The sequence below is a fragment of the Doryrhamphus excisus genome, linkage group LG20 (assembly GCF_037039965.1).
Source record: "Doryrhamphus excisus strain RoL-2023G ecotype Guam linkage group LG20, RoL_Dexc_Guam_v1.1, whole genome shotgun sequence".
Taxonomy (NCBI): domain Eukaryota; kingdom Metazoa; phylum Chordata; class Actinopteri; order Syngnathiformes; family Syngnathidae; genus Doryrhamphus; species Doryrhamphus excisus.
This window is the reverse complement of record NC_136376.1, coordinates 14,124,659-14,145,170: the sequence shown is the minus strand read 5'-3', so window position 1 is coordinate 14,145,170 and position 20,512 is coordinate 14,124,659. Positions and strand designations below refer to the sequence as shown.

Genomic DNA, 20,512 nt, shown 5'->3' with positions numbered 1-20,512 from the left:
TTATTAAAAAACAATATAGCAAAGGAGGATATTGTATTGTATATCAATGTGTATGTTTTTGCAGAATAAACCCTTGTTCTAAAACATTATACGGAATGTTAGTGTTTTATAGTGTTAATTCTGCTTCACTAATTATTTAACACTATGAGTATTCATAGAACTCTTTTCTTACCATTTCAAACTCAACATCTAATACTTTTACATATCTTATTGGTTGATTTGCTGGCCAATTATTTCCCAACATGTGCTGCTGTGATACCCTCTGCGAGATGAATAAAGAATCACTGCAATGCTTTCCATTGTCAGAAATCAAAGTAGCAGTAACTGCATTTGAACTGTTTTCCACTAATAAATCCCACAGAGGAAGATTTGCTGTGCATTATGATCAATAGAAGCAGCTGCGCTACCCTGCTTTAGTAATGAAAAAGAAGCTGTGAATGGTATTTGGCAGATAACTTCCCATTAAAAAAATGTCCAGAAATAATATGTTGGAGTATTTGGCTTTACATTTCCATATGCTGCTGTGACACTTGAAAGAACATTGAGGTATTATAAATGTATTTCACACTGCAGTACTCAAACATTACACTCTGAATATCAGCACAGTATACAACAGTATGTCCACCAAAAAGTTACATGTCGTCAAGGTTATGCAAAAACTATTTCCACAAAATTTAGTGGAGCATTGGGCTATGTGCGTGATCTCCCTGTCCCACAGCCCCAAAACATGCATGCAATAAACAGTGGCAGGTGGTGCATTATGTACCTGGGTCTTCATTGGGAATTTAAGCCACTTCTTACCACCATCATTATTACAATGCAATTAGACAAACTATGAATAATATAAAAGAATGCAATACAACTGTGTGGCATTGCAGAATTGTGGATGAATACCGCTATAACTAAAATCTTCCAATACGCCATTTCTAAACCGCAAACATCTACACCACAATGTCACCTGGGGCTGTTCAAAATCAACATATATCTAATAATACAGTATATCAAAAACAAACATCTGACTCACTCACTCGTCAGCAAGGATCTGGAAGACTTCAGGGCAGACATGTGTATCAAATATATATACATTTAGGGTGCAGCAATGCACAAACTTCACGGTTCGGGTCAATAAGGTGTTATGGTTCGATCAATACTTTTTCTAGAAAAAAAGAAATTACCGTGCCTTTTTTTATTTGAATGTTATTTTGATGGAGCTACACCTTACACCCATCCTCTGGTGTGCTACAAAGTACTAAGGCTGATGGACTTAAAAACAAAAAAAAACGTGGTATCAATTAAAGGAATCTTGTAACAAGGCTCAGGCAGCATGTTCTGAAATGCGGTATTATCCACAACACAAAATGGTTACATGTCGAGAAAAATGAAAGTAGCTATAGCCTGGTCGATTTCTTTGAATCATGTGCTAATGTCTAAATGATCCAGTTCTTGTTTGTCTGTTTACAGTTGTTTTCAAATCGGTCTGATGTCAAAATTGTAAATGCGCCGTCATCAGATCAGATCAATCCCAACTCTCGGCAGCACGGTATGAATGTGGGAGGCGAACTTCGTTGGCTCTGTGCTTGCCAGTGCAACTTAAGCCGGAGTAGTCAATCACAGATGCACAGAGTGCTGTCAGAAGTTGAAATATGAAATAAATATAAAACTGCATACTGCTCAAGCCACATGCGTATCAAACAGTGACGCCTGAAAGGTTTGATCGTTGCACCCCGAATACAAAGTCACTTATTTGTTCATGTAACAAACACAGAACAATGTGTCGTTTATTCGTGTCTGAACATTATTAAGCACCCTGCTGTCCACTTGATTGGTGCCCAATCCAGGGTGTAGCCTACCGCTCCCCCAAAGTCAGCTGAGGTAGACTCAAGGTTCCCTGTGACCCCGAAACCTGAAAAATTAATATTGGCCTGAATTGAATGGGGTAGATATTTATCCAAGTCCCACCCAGACCTTTTGCTTCAATAATCTGTCAGACCTTTCCCATATGGATTTACCAGGCAGCAGGATGCACTTCTATAAGTTGCAGCTCATACCGTACAGTCAATTATTTTGCCGTTAAAATATTGACTAGCTTTAAACCTTAAACTATGGATGACATTTATGTAAAAATCTGTTTGTTGCAATCCTTTTTTTTTTTTTTTTTTGTCAAAGGTGCCCGGTGTGAACTTCACATTGATGAGTGTGCTTCATCACCCTGCAAGAATGGCGCCACATGCATTGACCAACCTGGTAATTACTTCTGCCAATGTGTGGCTCCATTTAAAGGTAATGAGCACTAAGGGAATGGCAGACAAAAAAGGCAAAGTTAATTAACTTCACATACTATTATTTTCGCTTGTCTAAACTCGCACATCTCAACAAAATGACTACATCTTCATTTGCTACCTAAAGTTAAGGAAGGAATAAAATGTGATTTATGTCTGTTATGTTTGCTCATCAACTCAAATAAAGCATAGTTGGTGTCATTATATTCTAATATGACTGCTTACTGATGAAAAGAATGCTGGTGCTTTGGGCTAACGTATGATGATTTAAGGGTCGGGCATTATGGAGAACAATGAAGCAAAGCCTTAACAACTCGTTGAAGTTGAAGTGAATTTTACTCATATACGTGAATAAGTTTTGCATTTGTTCATTTGTGGAATTCATCAAATTACAGTAAAGTCTCGTTATATCGATATTCTCGGGAGTCGGAAAAAATACCGATATAACCCTACTATCCATATATCCGATCCTGCGCCGAACTGCATTAAAAGTGGGCGGATCTTTGATATGGCATGTAATTTTCTCCTTGAGTTCATGGATTGCGTATCTAGCATGCTTTTGTACTACAATACATTTTGTACTACAGTAAATAAAAATAAACTTACGCTGTAGTGATTACCGGTTACCGGGACATAATTCACCCCGGAACTATCGATAGGGAAGGTGTTGCCACCCAGAGGGGTAGACGCGAGGGACGGGTGTTTTCCGCTGTGTGTGCTGCACTCTGGTGGTGGAAGTGTGAAAAATAAAGTTCGCCGTGTTCTTTTTTGGTATTGAAATCCTTAAGCAAAGATTGATTTAAGCTGCTTTTGTATCGATATAAGCAGACCAAATTGGCTGGCGGGAGATGAAAAGGGCATCCTAGTAACCGGATTATCATAATAACCGTGTATCGTACTAACGGAGCTAATTATATCATAAAAGACTAGAAATTTGCCGGGAAATGAAAATAGTATCGTAATAAGTAGTAATTCGTTTTAACCGATATCGATATAACGAGACTTTACTGTAGTTTGCTTCTCATGCTACTTTTTTAATATTAACCAGTCAAACCATTCTGGTAAATAAATAAAAGCATTTAAAAAACAGTATAGCTCACTTTTCAATGTAAGGTTTGAGTTCCAGGAAAAAAAAAACAAAACAACCACAAAGCAATGTTGCCTGGAAAAAATAGGAACAAAAAATAAGGACTGCGAAAAAAGGAACTGTAAAACAAAAATACAAAACAGCAAGGAAATGTAGGACACAATGACAAATTGCCAAGTGGTTGCCGCTGCTGCTCGTCAGTCCAGACCTCTACACTATAATATATGACACAGTTTAAAATCGTATTTTGTCTAATAACATAACAAAAACATACCACTTTCACATAAACATCTATTCACCAGAGATGTCAGTTTCTCTTCCTCAGTCAGCCATTGCGGCTGTAACTTGACTTATTCAACATTTTGCTCTGATCAACCAATTGTAGGATGGAAATGTGATGAAAGTCGTGATTTCACTGATTCGCTCGAGAAGCAATGCTGACAATTGGCTGAAAAAAAATTGGTAATAATGTGTATGTGACATGGGCCAGCACTCCTGATTCTGAAAGCCCTGGGTATATTAGATTGTAACACAGAGAAGCCCAAATCTGAAAAAAAGACAACTTAAAAGACAACTTCGCGTACACTACAGGAAGGAGTGTAGCTAAGAAATATGCTACTAAATGAAATATGCTACGAAATTGGGAATAAATTGATGCAATTTCATAGAACAAATAATACAATTTGAAAAGATTCTAAATGTACATCAGTGATTCTGATAGTGTTTAGACTCTGACTACACACCATTGATTCATTCATGTTTAACTATTTAACAATATGGATTTTGCACAAAAAATACTATGTCAAGTGTCAGTCATTTCTCATTGTTGAAAACATGGACAAGCTTGTTGAGTTAAGTGAAAATAATATGTTTAGTTCTTTAATTTGACTGGAATTAATGGTGCATTGTTAGTTCTTCGTGTTCTTCAGGAATACATGCACACGTGCATGTTTCCATCACTTTGGAGGGCATTGCATTAAATCAAATTAATATCCCGCAGCCCGCTCGCAACCACGTCTCGCCTATTACAGCTTAATACATCTTTAATGGCCTCCATTTTACAATCTGCTGAGCAAGGAAACACATACCAAGAGCAATAATGTGTTCCAGAGTTGTGGGGGAATTTAAATATTTAGAAACACTAATAAGGTTACATTATTATTATTTATTATTATCATTATTGATTATTATTATTGACATTAACATGGCCAGATTTTGGGTTGGTTTTTGTAAGCAATATATTTTGTGTAAAGCAACTAATAATTACACAGCATGGAATCCGTCATAAGGAGTTGTTTAAGAAACCCAACAGTCTGTCTTTTACAGTCTTTTAACAGCACTATATGTGCCTGTGTGTTCACTCCAGGTCTAAATTGTGACTTCTTACCGTGTGAGGCCAGTAACCCCTGTGAGAACGGAGCCCTGTGTATGGAAGAGTTGGACGAGGACCATTACCCTTTGGGCTTTCGCTGTCGCTGCCGCCGTGGATTCACAGGTCCCCGCTGTGAAATCAACATGGATGAGTGCAGCTCCAACCCATGTGTCAATGGGTTTTGTTATGATGGTAAAAAAAAACACGTATCTTGCCAAAATGTTTAATAACATTCTTGCACTTACTGTCAGTTTACAGCCGGGTCAGTGGTGAAGCTAATAAGGGTGTAATGTGAATGGCGTGATGCCATCTGATAGGACAATCTAGGACGCTGTCTGCAAGAGTAGGCTTAATTATTTGGCTAACGTGGAAGGAAATGTGTTGCTTTAATTTGTATAATTGGAGATAAATGTTGAACAAATAATGCGATGCAAGACCTACACTGTTTGTGGCTATGCTGTTTTGCCGTATGATTGGAAAAAGTATGTACATCAGCTATATGTACAGTAACAACTGTACTGATTCATTTTTATAGTTATAAACTCACCTCAACATTCCAATGCGATCCCATACAATCTAAATCTCTGCTTTTAAAATTATACTTGGGAATGCAGGGCCAGAGACAAACACAATGTAAATGTATTTCCTTTGGTATATATTGGATTTTCTCATGCATTCCAAATGGATGAAAGTACAATGGACATTTTTTTTAATTGCGCCATATTATAGGGTGCATGCTAAAACATACGGTTGAAGCACGGAAGAACAGGAGTCTGAGACGGAGTGTTGAATGCAGGAAATGCACACTCGTAATGGCAGCAAAAGGAGAGCCCAAAAACCACAACCAAATATTTTTTCCTACTACCTGAACTGTTCAGGTGGCAACACCCTCAACTTTAATAGTGAATTACTGTACGAACCCCCGAGCACTACACGGTTTACATAAAAAAGGCAACTAATTAAACTTTATTGTACTATTTAACAATACACTCTGCCACAAAATCTGCCACAAATCCATCAGATCTTCTGTATCTGAATTTAACAGCTGGGCGATTTGGCAATCAGACATGCCGGGTTCCCTCTCACCATTGTCGGAGTCAATCTCAGTCTCAGTTGTCAGGAGGTGGCTGTTCAGCAATGATGCCGGCTTTCGCCAAAGCTCAACCACAGTTAAAGCAGATACCTTAGCCCAGGCATCCACAATCCATTCACTTATGGTGGCTTGTAACTCGCCCGGCGCTGCCACCGTGTTTGCCGTTTTTCATCCATCGCTCTCTGGTCTGCTGATGACTGAAGACCAAGCGTCTCAAACATGCTAATTCATTTGGAACATGTGAAATCAAAAGCAGTGATTTTAGTCTGAGTTGGTTTAGCCTCGGCTGCTAGTTGAGTGACAGTAGGAGATGACGCTGAGATGATGATAATAGTGCTATTAATTTGGGTCAACCAAACATGGAAAAGATGAAATCAAAGTCATCAGGTGCATCATTTACAAAGAGGAGAACGGGCCAAAGATAAAGGTCTGGCACCATAGCGTCACTTTATGTACACCATATTTTACAATTTAAAGGGAGCCTGAGCTTGTGAAATAAGCGCCTTTCTTTCCTTTCTATTTGTTAAAAAAAAGGTTTTGTCACAATGTATAATTTAATACGTACGTATTTGAATTGTAAAAAGAATGTCAGAACTTGAGATGGGGGCACGCCACGCCGCAGCGTTTATCCGCCTTGGACTTCATTCAAGCCAAAACCGCCACTGTTGACTGTTTTTATTGGATTCATACACTTGAAAAAATTGTGTCAGCTTCTCTTGTGAATTTAATGTTGTTGGAGCTTGCTTATATGAGAGTGATTTATAAATACGGGTAAATGTGACTTGTAGTCCAGTGTGACTTGTGCGTGTGTGTGTTTATATATATATATATATATTTTTTTTTTTTTTCAATATTTATTTTTTGACGGCTGCAACTTATAGTTCCAAAAAATGCTGATGTTATTGTTGCTTCTTGACGATAAAAAAAAATTTGAGTGTCCATGATTAAGTGTTGAAAGGGAATTGAATGGGTCTGATCTGATTGGAAATTCATTTGGAAAATATGGTTAAACCGACTGAAAATGAAAAAATAAATTCATTGCATAACATTAAAACATACTGCAGCTCTTGATCACCTTTGATATAGCGTCACGGTCTACTGTTTGATAGACCTAAGCCAGCTGTTTGGACTAATCTTGATGGCGGCCAGTTCACTGCAGGTCAGTGACACCAGGCCTTTAGACCTATCACCTCGTCACTGGGGAGAACACCACATGGCTGAGATGAGTAATGCTGCTGCCACCCAGGACCTAAAGCATTTAATGAGAGTAATAGAGGCTACACACACCAAGACAAAGTGACAGCATAGATTACGTGGTAAATCTTTGGGATAATGAAGAATCCTGGGACCCTGACTGGGGAAGTAATAAATTCTCTCCTGTAAGAAGCACAATTACCTCTGTCACTGGTTAACTGTGCACCAATGTTGTATTGCAGAGACGGAGTGATGCATCCCTCGCCATTAATAAATAAATCACAAAGAAGGAATGCATAATCAGCTGTGGAATGGTTCACAAATTGATTTCAGAAATTGGCATCTGAAAAAAAAAAATAACAGCCTTGAAATGGGCTACTACCTTCACATCGCCTCACCTGCACTTCACAAGGTGGAAACAAATGACAAGCCTTCAGGGCTTTTATTGAGAAAAAGTGGGATAAGTGAAAGGAGGGAGAGGTGTGTGGGGGGGGGAAGGCCGGTGGCCAGACAGCTTAATTTAAAGATGGTTAAAGTGTCGCACCCCGTCAGACTGATGCATGATGCAGACTGCCTTGTCACATAGATTCAGCAGGCTGCACCGGTAGAACAATCAATTTATTTTAACCACCATTGAAACACGTGGCACCACACTGAGATATTGCTGATGATCCTAAAAATTAGTTGTGTTGAAATAAAGTACAAGTAATGCTATTGTACCTGCAACTGCTCACTGTACCCGTAAGTGCTGATCTTGTGTCATTCCAGTTGTAGATGGCTTTTATTGCCTTTGCAATCCTGGTTATGCTGGGCTGCGATGTGAGAAAGACACTGATGACTGCTTGAACAGTCTGTGCAGTCGCAACTCAATATGTAAAGACCTCCATCTGGTAAGTAGACCGTTTTTGTCCCCCCTTTTCTCTTCTATATGGCAGTATAATGGAGTGATGTAATAGACTTTAAAAGGGTCTTAAAATGGAAATGCATCCCATAAATCATCACAGTTGGTAATTCTCATCACATATGGATTCAAGTGAAACACATAAGGTATTGCCAATTGGCTTTGATGACCATAATGATTTTAGTGCATGGAAGCATTTGTGTTGTCGTATACTATATACAGCATGTGTGATAATGTTATTAATTGTGTGTCCAAAGAATGGAAATAAAATATTGTTGCATGTGTCGGTACCATAAGGATGTTGTGTACTGGCAGGCTGAAAGATTTATTCACCATCTGAGTGTGATTCGGTTTGAGAAATAAGACCATAAGATGAATACCTTCAGAATGTCACAGTGCATGTTGGAATTCATGTCTCCCTCAATGAAGTACATTCCCAGTGCCAGACCGTGACACTACTGCCACAGTATTTGAAACAATGAGCTCAGTACTCACTTGTGTTGTCTCTTGAGTTGTTATAGACTAGCACAACATAATTCTTAGTGCTTATTATTCCTGAATACCAGTGAATATTTTCTACGTTGGCACATGCCACTGGAATAAATGTATTAATTTATTTGGCAGTCCCTTTCTAACTCATTATTAAGATAGTGACTTTTTACCCTCACATAGTGCTGTTTACAGCCCAGCCATTCCTCTCTCTGAACAGTGTCCTACTGAGCATATTTTTGGAGAATTGTGGTCCCTGAAGGTGACTTAGCAGCAGAAATGAGATTATATTCTTTTGCCAGGGGTAAAGAATCCGAATATACTGGAGGTATCTAATTTATCATGAAATGACTGCACCCAACACCCCACGCCACCCACCCACCAGCCATATCAGGGAAGAATTTAACAGCACCCGCTCCCGTCCCTTAATGTGTGAAATACTGATTAACATGCAGCATCCAGGTCCCTGAGACTAAATGTTGGCAATAAGGAATCTTGGAATAAACCTCTGACCACACAAGCGTATTCATCCTGTGTGCAAAGTGCAATTAAACCAGCAACCAACAAACCATTAATCAACCTTGATATGATTAATTGTACTAAAGCATTGCAATGATGAAACAAATGTGCTTTAGTCTGTAAAAAAAAACAAAACAGAAGATGAAATGTTCTAGAAAATTCCTTGCCACACAAAATATGCAGATAACTTAGCATATGCCTTGAATGACATGAGCTGGAAGACAAACAAGCTTTTACGGCAGCATCCATGGAGTGAGCAGCTCCATTGGCAATAATGTACGACAAGCGTGACTCTTCCACAGTTCCCACAGGAAATGCATATTTGATACGAATGGGGGATTGCACTGTACAGTGCATTTAGGAAACTTACATGGCAGCATTTGTATAAAGAAATGTAAGAACTTGAAATAGGCAATATGAATAAATATAATATGTTCTGTCACTTGTAATGCTTTGTTTTTTGTCATGCAGAGTTATGAGTGTGTGTGTCACTCCGGATGGGAGGGAAAGTACTGCCAACAAGAAATTGATGGATGTTTGTCACAGCCCTGCAAAAACAACGCCACCTGCACGGACCACCTCGACGGCTACAAGTAGGTTCACGCACTAGCTTGAGGGCACCACCCTCTCCGGATGCATCAGTCACTTAATCATCAAAAAACGGATAACATTATGTCCTTCCACTGGCAAAGCATGTAATGAATTCAATATGGCAGGTAAAACAAATGAGTCAATCACTGGCTCGCAGCATGAAAAAGTTTCCAGGGGATGTGTGACTCATTGGAGGAAGAAAGGCTCTATATCTGCTCAGCTAATAACCGCCCTCGCTGGGGAGACGACAGACTGCTCCAGCTGGGAAGGAAATGCAATGTGGATTGTGTTTAGTGCTCACTGCCACCAAGTGGAATATTCACCTGCTGCTTGACTACTGGAGCTCCTTCACATACGTACACTCGCCCTTTTTCCTTCATGATCTCAAACCTGAATGCACATCGTATCTATGTCATCCCTGCTCCTCTAATTGGGGCGACTATATCCACTGGAAGGTTGTAGGTTCCAGCCTTGCAAAAGCCCTTTGTGTACCATAAATGGAGAAGGATAGCACCTGGGGAGACCCCTAATCAGCAGTAAACTAGTTTGTGTGAAGGCAGAAGAAGTACCAGATACATTTTTTGTAGTGGTATTATTATTCCAAATCCCACTGGAACATTTCTTCATAACAGCAATATCTGACAATGGCTTCTAATTCAAATGATGTAGTTTATTCGGTAAAGGTGAACTAACGAAAAGCAGAAATAGCTTGTTTCTTTAACCCAAAAAGGTGCCTCCGATTTTTTTCTGTTTGTTTATGCTGTATGTTTACTCTTAAATTACCTAAATCTACCTCTGGCTAACCTGCCAGGTATCATTATTGATCATAACGTATTTGCATGAATATGATAAAATACGTATATACATGAAGGACGTATTCCATCCATATTTCATTTTGAAACTTTTTTTTTTTGGTATATCAAGGTGTTTGTGCTCATCGGGCTGGACTGGTGTGGACTGTGCTGAGAAAGTGAATGGGTGTGAATCCAGGCCTTGTCTAAATGAAGCTCAGTGTCAGGAGTCACATGTACCTGGGGAATACTTCTGCACCTGCCCCCCATTTTTGAGTGGCCCCTTGTGCAACCAGTCTTATGACCCATGTGATCCCATCCACAATCCGTGCCTGCACAACTCCACCTGTCTGACACGCTCCGATGGAACGGCTTACTGCACATGCCCAGCTGGTGAGTGCATACATCAGCTCTATACTTTCTATTTTTGCACACTGTAGTGTAAGTAAACGAACTGCTTATTTCATTGTCCAGTCATGCTAACTTTATTCAAGTATGGCAATCTTTCCATATTCCTGTGTTGCCCAATGGAAATTAGCTTCACCACTGAAAACATTCCCACTTGGTACATTCTGGTATAAGACGTAAAAACAGATATGTAGGTTTACTTTAACAACCCTTATGTGTCTTTTGCCAAAATTAAGCATTTTCAAACATACAACTAAAACATGAACTAACAATAAAATATACGTCAAGATAAGTAGTATTTCATACTGGTTGCTAGGTGCTAGTAATGTTATTGCAATGTATGGTGAGAAACACAGTCACTGGACTCGCCGCAACAACAGGCTTTTATTGCAGGTTTGAACTCAACTGGCACAATAATCCCTGATAAAAACACCCACGCCAAACGGAAATTCAACTCTGAACCCCCGATGCCACTCCCTCTCTGTCCCTCATTCAGCCCCCTTTACACCAGAACGCAACAACACACACGAGCACAAGTCTTATTTATGTCTTACATGGCTTATTTTCTATTATGTTGACTATATTGGGTTACATTAGAATACATCACATAGTACAATTCACAGTTCCACATCTTTAAAATGGGGTAGGAATCAGCGTAGGTTGCGTATATCTAGTAAAATAGGAGTCACTGTATATAATCACTGAAAATAAATTACAGTATAATAATATATCTTTAATAACACAATATAAATATAATATAAATAATAACTGATGAAGGTTAATTGTTGACAGAAACATAATTGGATAAGTGAGTACAGACTATGTACTCACAATAAATTAAGAGTTGCTAATCATTGGATCATTGTATGTACACAGTGGTTCAGGATTCTTATTCCATGTACTTTGTAAATATCAATAGCTTGCACCGTAGCTTGATTCCACATACTTATATGCTAAAGATTTTTGGCATTGTTCTTGCATATAAAGGTTTTATGTTTCTTCTTTCAAATGTTTTTGGGGTGTTATAGTGGATGGATTTCATGCTAGAGCAAGGTCAAAAGCCGTATTTAGAAGGTCGTAAACAGGTTTTCTACGCTATAACTACAAAAATATCAAATTTGTAAATAATGAATCCTATTTCACAGAAATCTGCATGTCACGGTTGGGTTTGCAACCAATTAACTATGATAAATGAGGGATTATCGCACATTGTATAAATTATTTGACAGATAATGATTAAAAACATCAAATCAATAACAATTTGCAGAATTTAATTCCCATTGGAAACTGACACCGGACTGTTTTGTGTGCCTCCCAAAAGTTCTAAGACTGTAAAATAAAGAACATTAGGTGCCCTAGTAAAGAGCCCTGTGGAACCCCCCAAAGACTGTTTTTAGAGATGAGAAATGCGTTGTCTATCAAACTCATGCGATAACTGCAATGACTGCATTTACAAAATATGCTAAATAAAAACAACTGAAGCACTGAATCAACTGCCACACGTCGTCACATATGGCCATCCATCCATCCATCCATCCATCCATCCATCCATATGTATATCCATATACTATGTATATCCATGTTGTTTGCATTCATTTGTATATTTTACCAAATTTTACCAAATGGCGGTGAACCAATAAATTGCCCAGCAAACTCCACATTCTTCCAATGAATTTGCTGTTTACATGAAGGCTAAAAAATTACTTTAAACACCAAATGTTAGATAGCGAGCACTTAATGCTTATGAGCTAGGCTAGGGTTGAATTGTTGATTTAAATTCATCTAAAAATTATGGTTTCACCAAAACATTTTGATGATGGTGACCTCTTGAGAGGTTGGAGATGATACGTGAAGACTGCTCAGATATACTGTATCAGTATTGCTCGTGTGTGTTGCGCAGTGCCAAATGGCTCTATCAGTGCAAAGTGGGAGAGATGTTTCCAGTTATAAATAGAGTGGCTGGGTTGGTTTCAGAAGGCTTCCTTGGAGAGGAATAAGAAATGAGGACCTTGCTGCATACATTACACCAAGAGCTTTGCGTGGGCTTGCTCGTTTTCACTTCACACAACCATGATGACTCACTACTCCCATTATTATTCAACATAAATCCATCCTACATACATAGCTACTACTCAACAAGTCATGGCTTCAATCCAACACAAGGATTTTAACAGATATTTATCATTCATGCCTTTTTAAAAAGTTATTTAATGGAAATTGTGTGGAATGTACAGAATTTGCATTGATATTACTATTTTCCCACAAGACACTGCCACTCCATGCACTCAAATTGAGCCTACATAATTAAAGTTATGTTTAGTTGACAAACTATGTAAACAAATGAAGCTTAATATAGGCTAAAATAAAAGGGTTGGATTCCATTCTATCACAACGATATTGTTTTTTGGTTTTACAATCATTTTATTGGTGCAATTTTTAAATTTCATTGTTTTTTATTTTAGCTCTGTTTATTGAGATAGCTATTGTTTATATGAGATGAATTGTCCCTCACATTTCAAAAAACAAAGCACTCACTTGTTGGCGACAGTTCAACTCCACTTCAGAGGAAAAACTTTTTCATATCAATCAACTCAAACGTGCACAAAATAAGGAAACCCACTCCATCTGGTGCAGGGACAAATTGTCATTTGTGAGAAAATATTGATAGAAAATAAGTCCTAAATTCACCCTTAAGAAATTATGCACCTCAATGATTATAACGCTTGCAATAGAAGTAATGGACATCTCCACATGCAAAAACAGGGATGTATCTGGTAGTTTTTGCTGTGACTATCTGCAAGGTGGGTGTCAAATGCTGGTCCCCCGGTATGCAGAGAGAGAGACACACACTGAGTGAATACTGACCTACTGTAGGTATGCCTCGGGTTTGTTTATTGTGTTATTATAGTGTTATTTTCTGTGCGTGAATGACTGCCGCAGCGTGTTTTTACCATCAGCAAGCATGTAGTTGAGGGGACTGAGACGCCTCTGCGTATTGCAGACACAGATGTGTGGTGCCACAGGGCTACTGTCGCCAATACTCTCCAATATACACACCTGATCAAAATCTTATAACTATTTGAAAAATGGCTAGAATTTACCTTTTGCACATAAGGATCTGAATTAGGTTTTAAGTAGAGCTAAAAACTCTCCAAACGCTGCTTACCACACAGACGAGGGCCCTCAATCATTGAATGAAAAAGCACCCCAGATCATGATGGACCCCCCTCCACTGTTCCTGGTAGAGAACATTTCAGGCGGGATCTCCTTGTCGTGCCAGTAACGTTGGAAGCCATCTGGCTTTGTCCCATGTTTGATGCTCCCGTCGAAACGGGCAATTTTGTGGCTGTCAAAAGTAGTTTAAAAACAGTAACTAATTCATTGTATTAATTATCATCAGTGTAATTAACACCTGAGCATCTGTTATGACGGCAGGCAGAGGAACAATGAAATACCTCCATAGTCAGAGTTTGACGTTCTTTTCTAACTTTATGCTAACATGAAGAACAGTACAATTCCAACACTCTATATGTATGTATTTCCAGTTCACAAACACGTCTCAATAGTTATTTCAGCCTCAGAAGACACTTCCTCAATGTCACTAGATAACAGTGTGGGACATTCAAGGACTCGCCGAACATCACAACATCATCTTTATTACCGTAAGCGTGTATGTGTGGTCTAAATACAAAGAAAGACTAACAAAAACAGTAAGTGGATATTCTTATCACTCACTAACTTACTGCAAGTTTTACGGTGTAAGTACTATTTGCTTTATTTCAGGATGCTTGGAAATCACAGAAAATACATATATAGGTGTCAGTAATCATTCAGTGAGACTTACACTTGACTCGTCACTGATTCCCTATCCCTAATCCGGGTACACATTTACTGTGACGCTGCTCAAGCACAACTTTTATTTACACCTTAGTTAAATAGCTTGTTTACTTGTTTTGCTATTTTGGGCAATTCAAGCGTAAATCCATTTAAAACGGCCATACCCTGAAAGTATGTGTCTGGAAAGAAAATAGTGACTTATATCTTATTTATGTTTAACATGTCTTATATCTATAATGTTGGGTAATACAAATGCAAAGGTGACTATATGAATGCAATTCAATACCTTGAGAACTCTAATAATAAAAAAAGTATTTAGAATAAGGGTGCTCCGATCAATCGGCCACTGGTGTCCATATCGGACAATACTTGCTTTAAAACGCCAATCCCCTCCGCCAATCACGTCATCCTGTGCTGCAGCATCCAGAACAAGCATGTCTGCCGTGTGTGGAACTTCCTGTCTTGGTGGGGGTGGCGCTTTAAAATGCTTCAGATTGGTGCAGCATTTGGGGCTGAACACTTAGCAGGTTGAAAGGTTGTTTGTCTATCTGAGCTTACGTATGCAGTATAATAGTAGTTGAATCCTGTCAAATTGTACTGTATAAACTTCAGGAACCTACAAAACTGAAAGCAATCCAGTGGGATACATGGCCAACATGTGAAGTCTCTTCCTATCGGTTCTGTTTTTGGAGTGTTTGGGTAAAATCTGGACGTAAAACCCCAGTATATTTGGCCTTGCTCTGTATTGGCTCAGTTGCTGTCTTCCTCTAGGCTTATTGCTGAATCTCTTGTGGTTGTTACAACCAGCAGCTTCAAAATTCACCCTTGCACGTGTGCACAATACAAACAAAATGATGCCCCATTCATCACGAGTTGTCAAAAAGCCCGCAGGATACCTTTTAATGAAGTGTGTACGTAAAGCTCACAGCTGGTAATGCTCGCTTTTTGTACCGATTTCAATGTGATATAATTGCATCATTTGAAAAAGGTTAATATTTATTCAGGGTATTGGCCTTAAAGAGGTCTACCGGCAATGCTGCTTCCCTATCGGTGCAGGGGTTTGTGAATATTGATGGTAATGTTTGGTTCAGGTGAGCTTAACAGTATATCAAATAGTTTAAACCACATCATTGTGTGGACACAGGCTACTAAGGGTGTAATCGAATTCCGTTTTTTTGGTGAGGAACATTTGGCATGGTAAAGTTCACTCACAAGCTAGACAGACAGGAAATGTAACTATCCATAGACATGTGTCTACTCCATAAACAAATGAAGAGCTTGCAACCAAAAGGCGCTAAATCCATTTTGACTGATTTCAAGAAAATCAATGATTTTTAATTACGCACATATCAATCTATTTGGTCATCAAGTCTATATTGCAAATGAAAGAGCTATCAATATAGGTCATAAAAATGCATGCTATAAAAATCCTGCACACACCATGTATTTTATATAATTTTTTTAATATTTTTTTTTTCGGATTTAGCGCCTTTTGGCTGAAATGATGGATTTACAAAATGTTATAACCTACCACTAGTACACTGTTACTGATAAAATGTTGTTAAGATATTATAGCACACATTAACATCATCCACATTCCATGATGATCAACTCAACATACCCAATTATACCCACATGAAAAATAACAATTTGCAGACAATAATAAAAATGTTATTAAAAGCAGTGCTCATATTTGACTGCACCATGAAGGTGACAGTGACAAAAACCATCTCATTACAAACTCTTTACATTGTATGTTTTTTAGTACAAGTAAAATAATGTTTCTCATGAAAGTTGGAGGTGTCAAGGTAGAGACATGCCTTTTATGGCGTAAAAAAAACTTCCATGTTACAGAATTCTGTAAAAACACAATTTGTGTTCTCCTGAATTGCATAACATACTGTAACTATCATACGTGTACTTAATGTACACAAACAAAACAGGATGCGCACTGATACTGGCTTTCTGTATGTGCAGTGCCAATTGTATTCTTCTCTCTGATTGGTCAGATTATCAATAGATGGGAAACTTGGGCCAATCAGAATAAAGAATAAGGAAAGGGATTTAGCGCCTTTTGGTTGAAATCTGAAATGGAAATAGCGCCTTTTGGTTGAAAGCATAAATTTCACATCACTTTTTTTCATATTTTTAAAAATGATTTCAAGACCAAAATATGTGATTTGGATACACATGACAGAGGTCTATTAAACTCGTGAAAAATATGCAACTTAGTGAAAATTGGATTTAGCGCCTTTTGGTTGCAAGCTCTTCAAATACAGTGCAGCCCAGCCTATGGCTCGTGATCGTGCCAAGGAGAAGTCACAGTTACAAACTCTTCTGTCATTCAAGTGTCCTATTTGGGAACACTTTGCCTCCCCAGTGTAACATGTAAAGGACAAAAGCAATACTGAAGACTGTACTAAAGATCTGCCGGCATTGCTCAGCAAAGATTGAGAATGGAGTTACAAACTGGAACTACTAACGCTGCAGTTCAGCCTCTTTCCTGGCAATACCATGTGTGACGTAACTACTGGTATGCTCTAGTCAGGGAATTATGGTCATCCCTCAATAAATAAAATTCTCATATTCCAAAAATTGCAGTTTTCCTTAAAAACCGACGTCTAGACTGAATCTTGATTCTGGCGCACACTCAACCACAAGATCAAACATTAACTGTACAAGTGTAAAAATAAATTCACACTGAAGTAATAAACGATAAAACACTCAACGTTGACTGTATTGAAGGGTCATGGTAATTTGATGGCTTCCTTAATTGATTATTTAGGCACAAACTGCAATGTCACTGCCACTGTTGTGGTAACGTCGGTGTGAATCAGACTAAAAGGCATCCATTAGCAGGGGCCTATAGGGAGTAGTGTTAAAGGGATTTGTTCAACACCTACGAAATGGAGGTTAGTTTTGTCTACACAGGTGCTTTGCAAGAACCTGCAGGCCAGAATAAAGAATGAAGCCAGAGTAGAGTAGAAAGAAAATACAATGAAAGCACTTGATGGAGGAAAATGCGCAGTTGTTGCTCCTCTTATCACTGAATCTCTTTTGAGCTGTTGGCCGGAAGGCCGACCTCATGGTCCCTGTCCAGCACAGATGTTCTACTTGGCTCTTAATGAGGGGACGTCAGCAGGGAGGAGCAGACCCGAGAGGAAAACAACCTGAAAAGGCGAGTGTTAGGGCAGAGGTCAGGGTGAGGGTTGGTGGCTGACAACCACAACAAATGAAACAAACAAGAATAGCATCTCTCAGCACAGATTAAACCGTGAGGTACCCTTACATCAACCTGCTAAGGCGTCAATGCCCTTGCTTGGTTGCTGCAAATTTGGAGGTTGCCTCACATGCTCCGAATGTAGAATTAATAGGACACCTGCACCTTGTTCAGAAATGGCTCCTAAACGCTTCCCAACTTGTCTAAATACTGTATACTGCTCTTCACTCAGCTAAGACTTATCAATGCAATCAGTGCTGTCATGTCATTTTATGCTGCAGTCGATCGTGATTAGTTGATTGACCTATTAACAAGAAGTTAATGGATTTTGGTTTTATCAACTTAAGATATGCTGGAACCCTAACTTATTAACCTGTTTTGAGGAACGTACTGGATGTGTATGACACGTCTGAAACTGCTGACTAAAATCCTGACAAGGGAGTCATCATCTAAAGTTTAGGTGCACTCAAAACATGCTTATTGTTTGCACAAAAAGAAAACTAGTCATTTAAAACTAGTGTCAAATAAAACGTTCATTTCAGCAAACAGTCAAGATGATTGGACACCACGTGACTTTTAGACTTCCATATATTATTAACTTAATTCACGTGGAGTAATTTGGCCTAGCTTCTTGTTTTGCTTTGTGTAAGAAGCAAAACACAAGTCATTCAAAGTGCTCCACGTGCTGATTAACACATGTGATGGCACAGGACACGAAAGCTAATGATCATATTATCATTATTGGATTCTCAATGGGGCCGTCATAAATACTGCAATAATTAATTTACTTAATTCATTATGTGAATTTTTTTAGCATAATTAATGCATACGCATCACGGCAAGCCACTGCTATAACTTTGGTCCGACAGCTGTGCACTTCCAACACCATATATGTATCTCCATATGTATCTCATTGCCACTCGATTACTGTGAGATGCATTTAGGGACACTCCAAACATCAAAACAAGGCCTTGTGGTGTAAATAAACAGAAATACAAAGAAAAACAATCAGTGGATGGTCTCATCACTCACTTTGCAACTCTTAATGCGGAAGTACAATTTGTTGAATTTTAAGTGAAAATACACTCAAACATGTGAATTCAACTCACTGTAAGTCACGTGGCGTCTTTGAATGCAACCCCTCATTGCTCATAATAACATGGTGTGATTCAAATGTTCTGCTACTATTAAAGAAACTACTGTTAGGTAAATAGATTTTCAGACGCGTGCTAGCTTTTAGGTTGATTTTAATGTTCAGTTAATTTGGAATTGTTAATAAATCCAAATATATTATAACACGCAATGGTGCATCAATCTCTCAGACAATGAGAACTTCCTCTTACTAAGAAAGACCTTTAAAGTTGGCAACGAGTAATGAAATTATTCAAGTACAATTTGTAATGTGTGATATTTAACCAGGTTGTGCATTAAGTTGTGCATAATTTGGACTGAATTAAAAGATGATTTGTAAGTTTTAATTATCCAACCCTGTGAATGACTCAGACTGCTTGTTTTGTTAATCTGAATAGTGGATAAAATGAACATGATAATTATGTCATCAATATACTTGAGACATGTGACAATTACAACCATCTTGTTATTCCACACTTGTGAGGTGGAGGGATGATCTTTGAGTCGTGTGAGTCGTGTGGTGTAGTTACAGCTTTATTGGCAAACTCACATTTGCCCCCCAAAACTCTGCCAGGTTGAATATGCACATGATTTTATGATTTATTATTCTATTTTTTATTACCAGCTAAGATGTCACAAACATCTTCTAATATGTAAAAGTATACAGTGACCATGAGAGGTAATATAGAGTATACTGTAATGTGCAAAGGGATGGCAGCAGTAATTTACTATAGATATTATTTGTGTTTTGCAGTGGCATAAAACGGCACTACATCATATCATGATGTGTATTATAGTATATTGTAGTCACGCTATGTAGCTCAGTGAAAGGGATACAATATTACAAACATTGCTAAATATGATGCACTGGTTTCTGACCTTGAAATTTGCCTGTCTGGCATTTCAAGGGTGCTTCTTGCAGGTGGAGCAGAGGTGCAATGAGGTCCAATGAAATGGGGCAGCACTGAGCCTGTTGTGGTTGAAAGCTATTTCTGGTAGAAATTTGGGTCGCTGAACTTGCACAATAGTGAAGACTTTAAAGAACAATGTTTGTCAAAAAGAAAAATTCAAGAGATTTTATTATGATATACCTTTACGTGCAAATGGAGAAAAAAAAACAAAAAAAAAAACATCTCCCACCATGTCTCTGGATATTCCCCGAGGTGTTTCTGGCCAGATGGAGAACAAATCCCGTTGTTTGCATGGCATGCCACACTAGGCTTCACCTTCCATAAGATTGTGACTGTGTCCAAGCAAACAGTTGGTTAATGAGCAAGTGTGAAACTGTGCCAACACGAGAAGTGACACATATCTAATGTGATGTTGGAAAGCGTGGTTGAAAAAGCCATTTCATTCATTTTAAATGGTAATTTATTAAGTTCTTGGATGTCACAGGTCATTTAGAGTGGATTTATTGCATTTGAGAAATAGATTTTCTGTCAGCATCTTCAAGCCCTACTCAATACAACAAGTTTGGATGATTAAAATATCGGTATAAATGTATATGTTATGTATATGTCTCATAATAAGTACACAATTGCATTTGAATCATTTTGTGTGTTACAGTTTGAGATATTTTGCTTTTTTTTAAAAAAGATTT

General features: G+C 38.4%; 1 protein-coding gene across 5 annotated transcripts in view; it reads left to right on the top strand.

The window, feature by feature from the left end:
• The window catches only part of eys (EGF-like photoreceptor maintenance factor), a 224,227-nt gene that overhangs the window by 71,060 nt on the left and 132,655 nt on the right, over positions 1-20,512 (top strand). For 4 of the 5 annotated variants that reach the window (XM_078787403.1, XM_078787404.1, XM_058058308.2 and 1 more), the window contains 5 exons: positions 2,167-2,280; positions 4,733-4,930; positions 7,794-7,915; positions 9,406-9,527; positions 10,450-10,709. In XM_078787403.1, coding sequence (XP_078643529.1) covers positions 2,167-2,280; positions 4,733-4,930; positions 7,794-7,915; positions 9,406-9,527; positions 10,450-10,709 — 816 coding nt within the window. The remainder of the gene's footprint in view (positions 1-2,166; positions 2,281-4,732; positions 4,931-7,793; positions 7,916-9,405; positions 9,528-10,449; positions 10,710-20,512) is intronic. The other variant, XM_078787405.1, reaches the window with a different exon arrangement.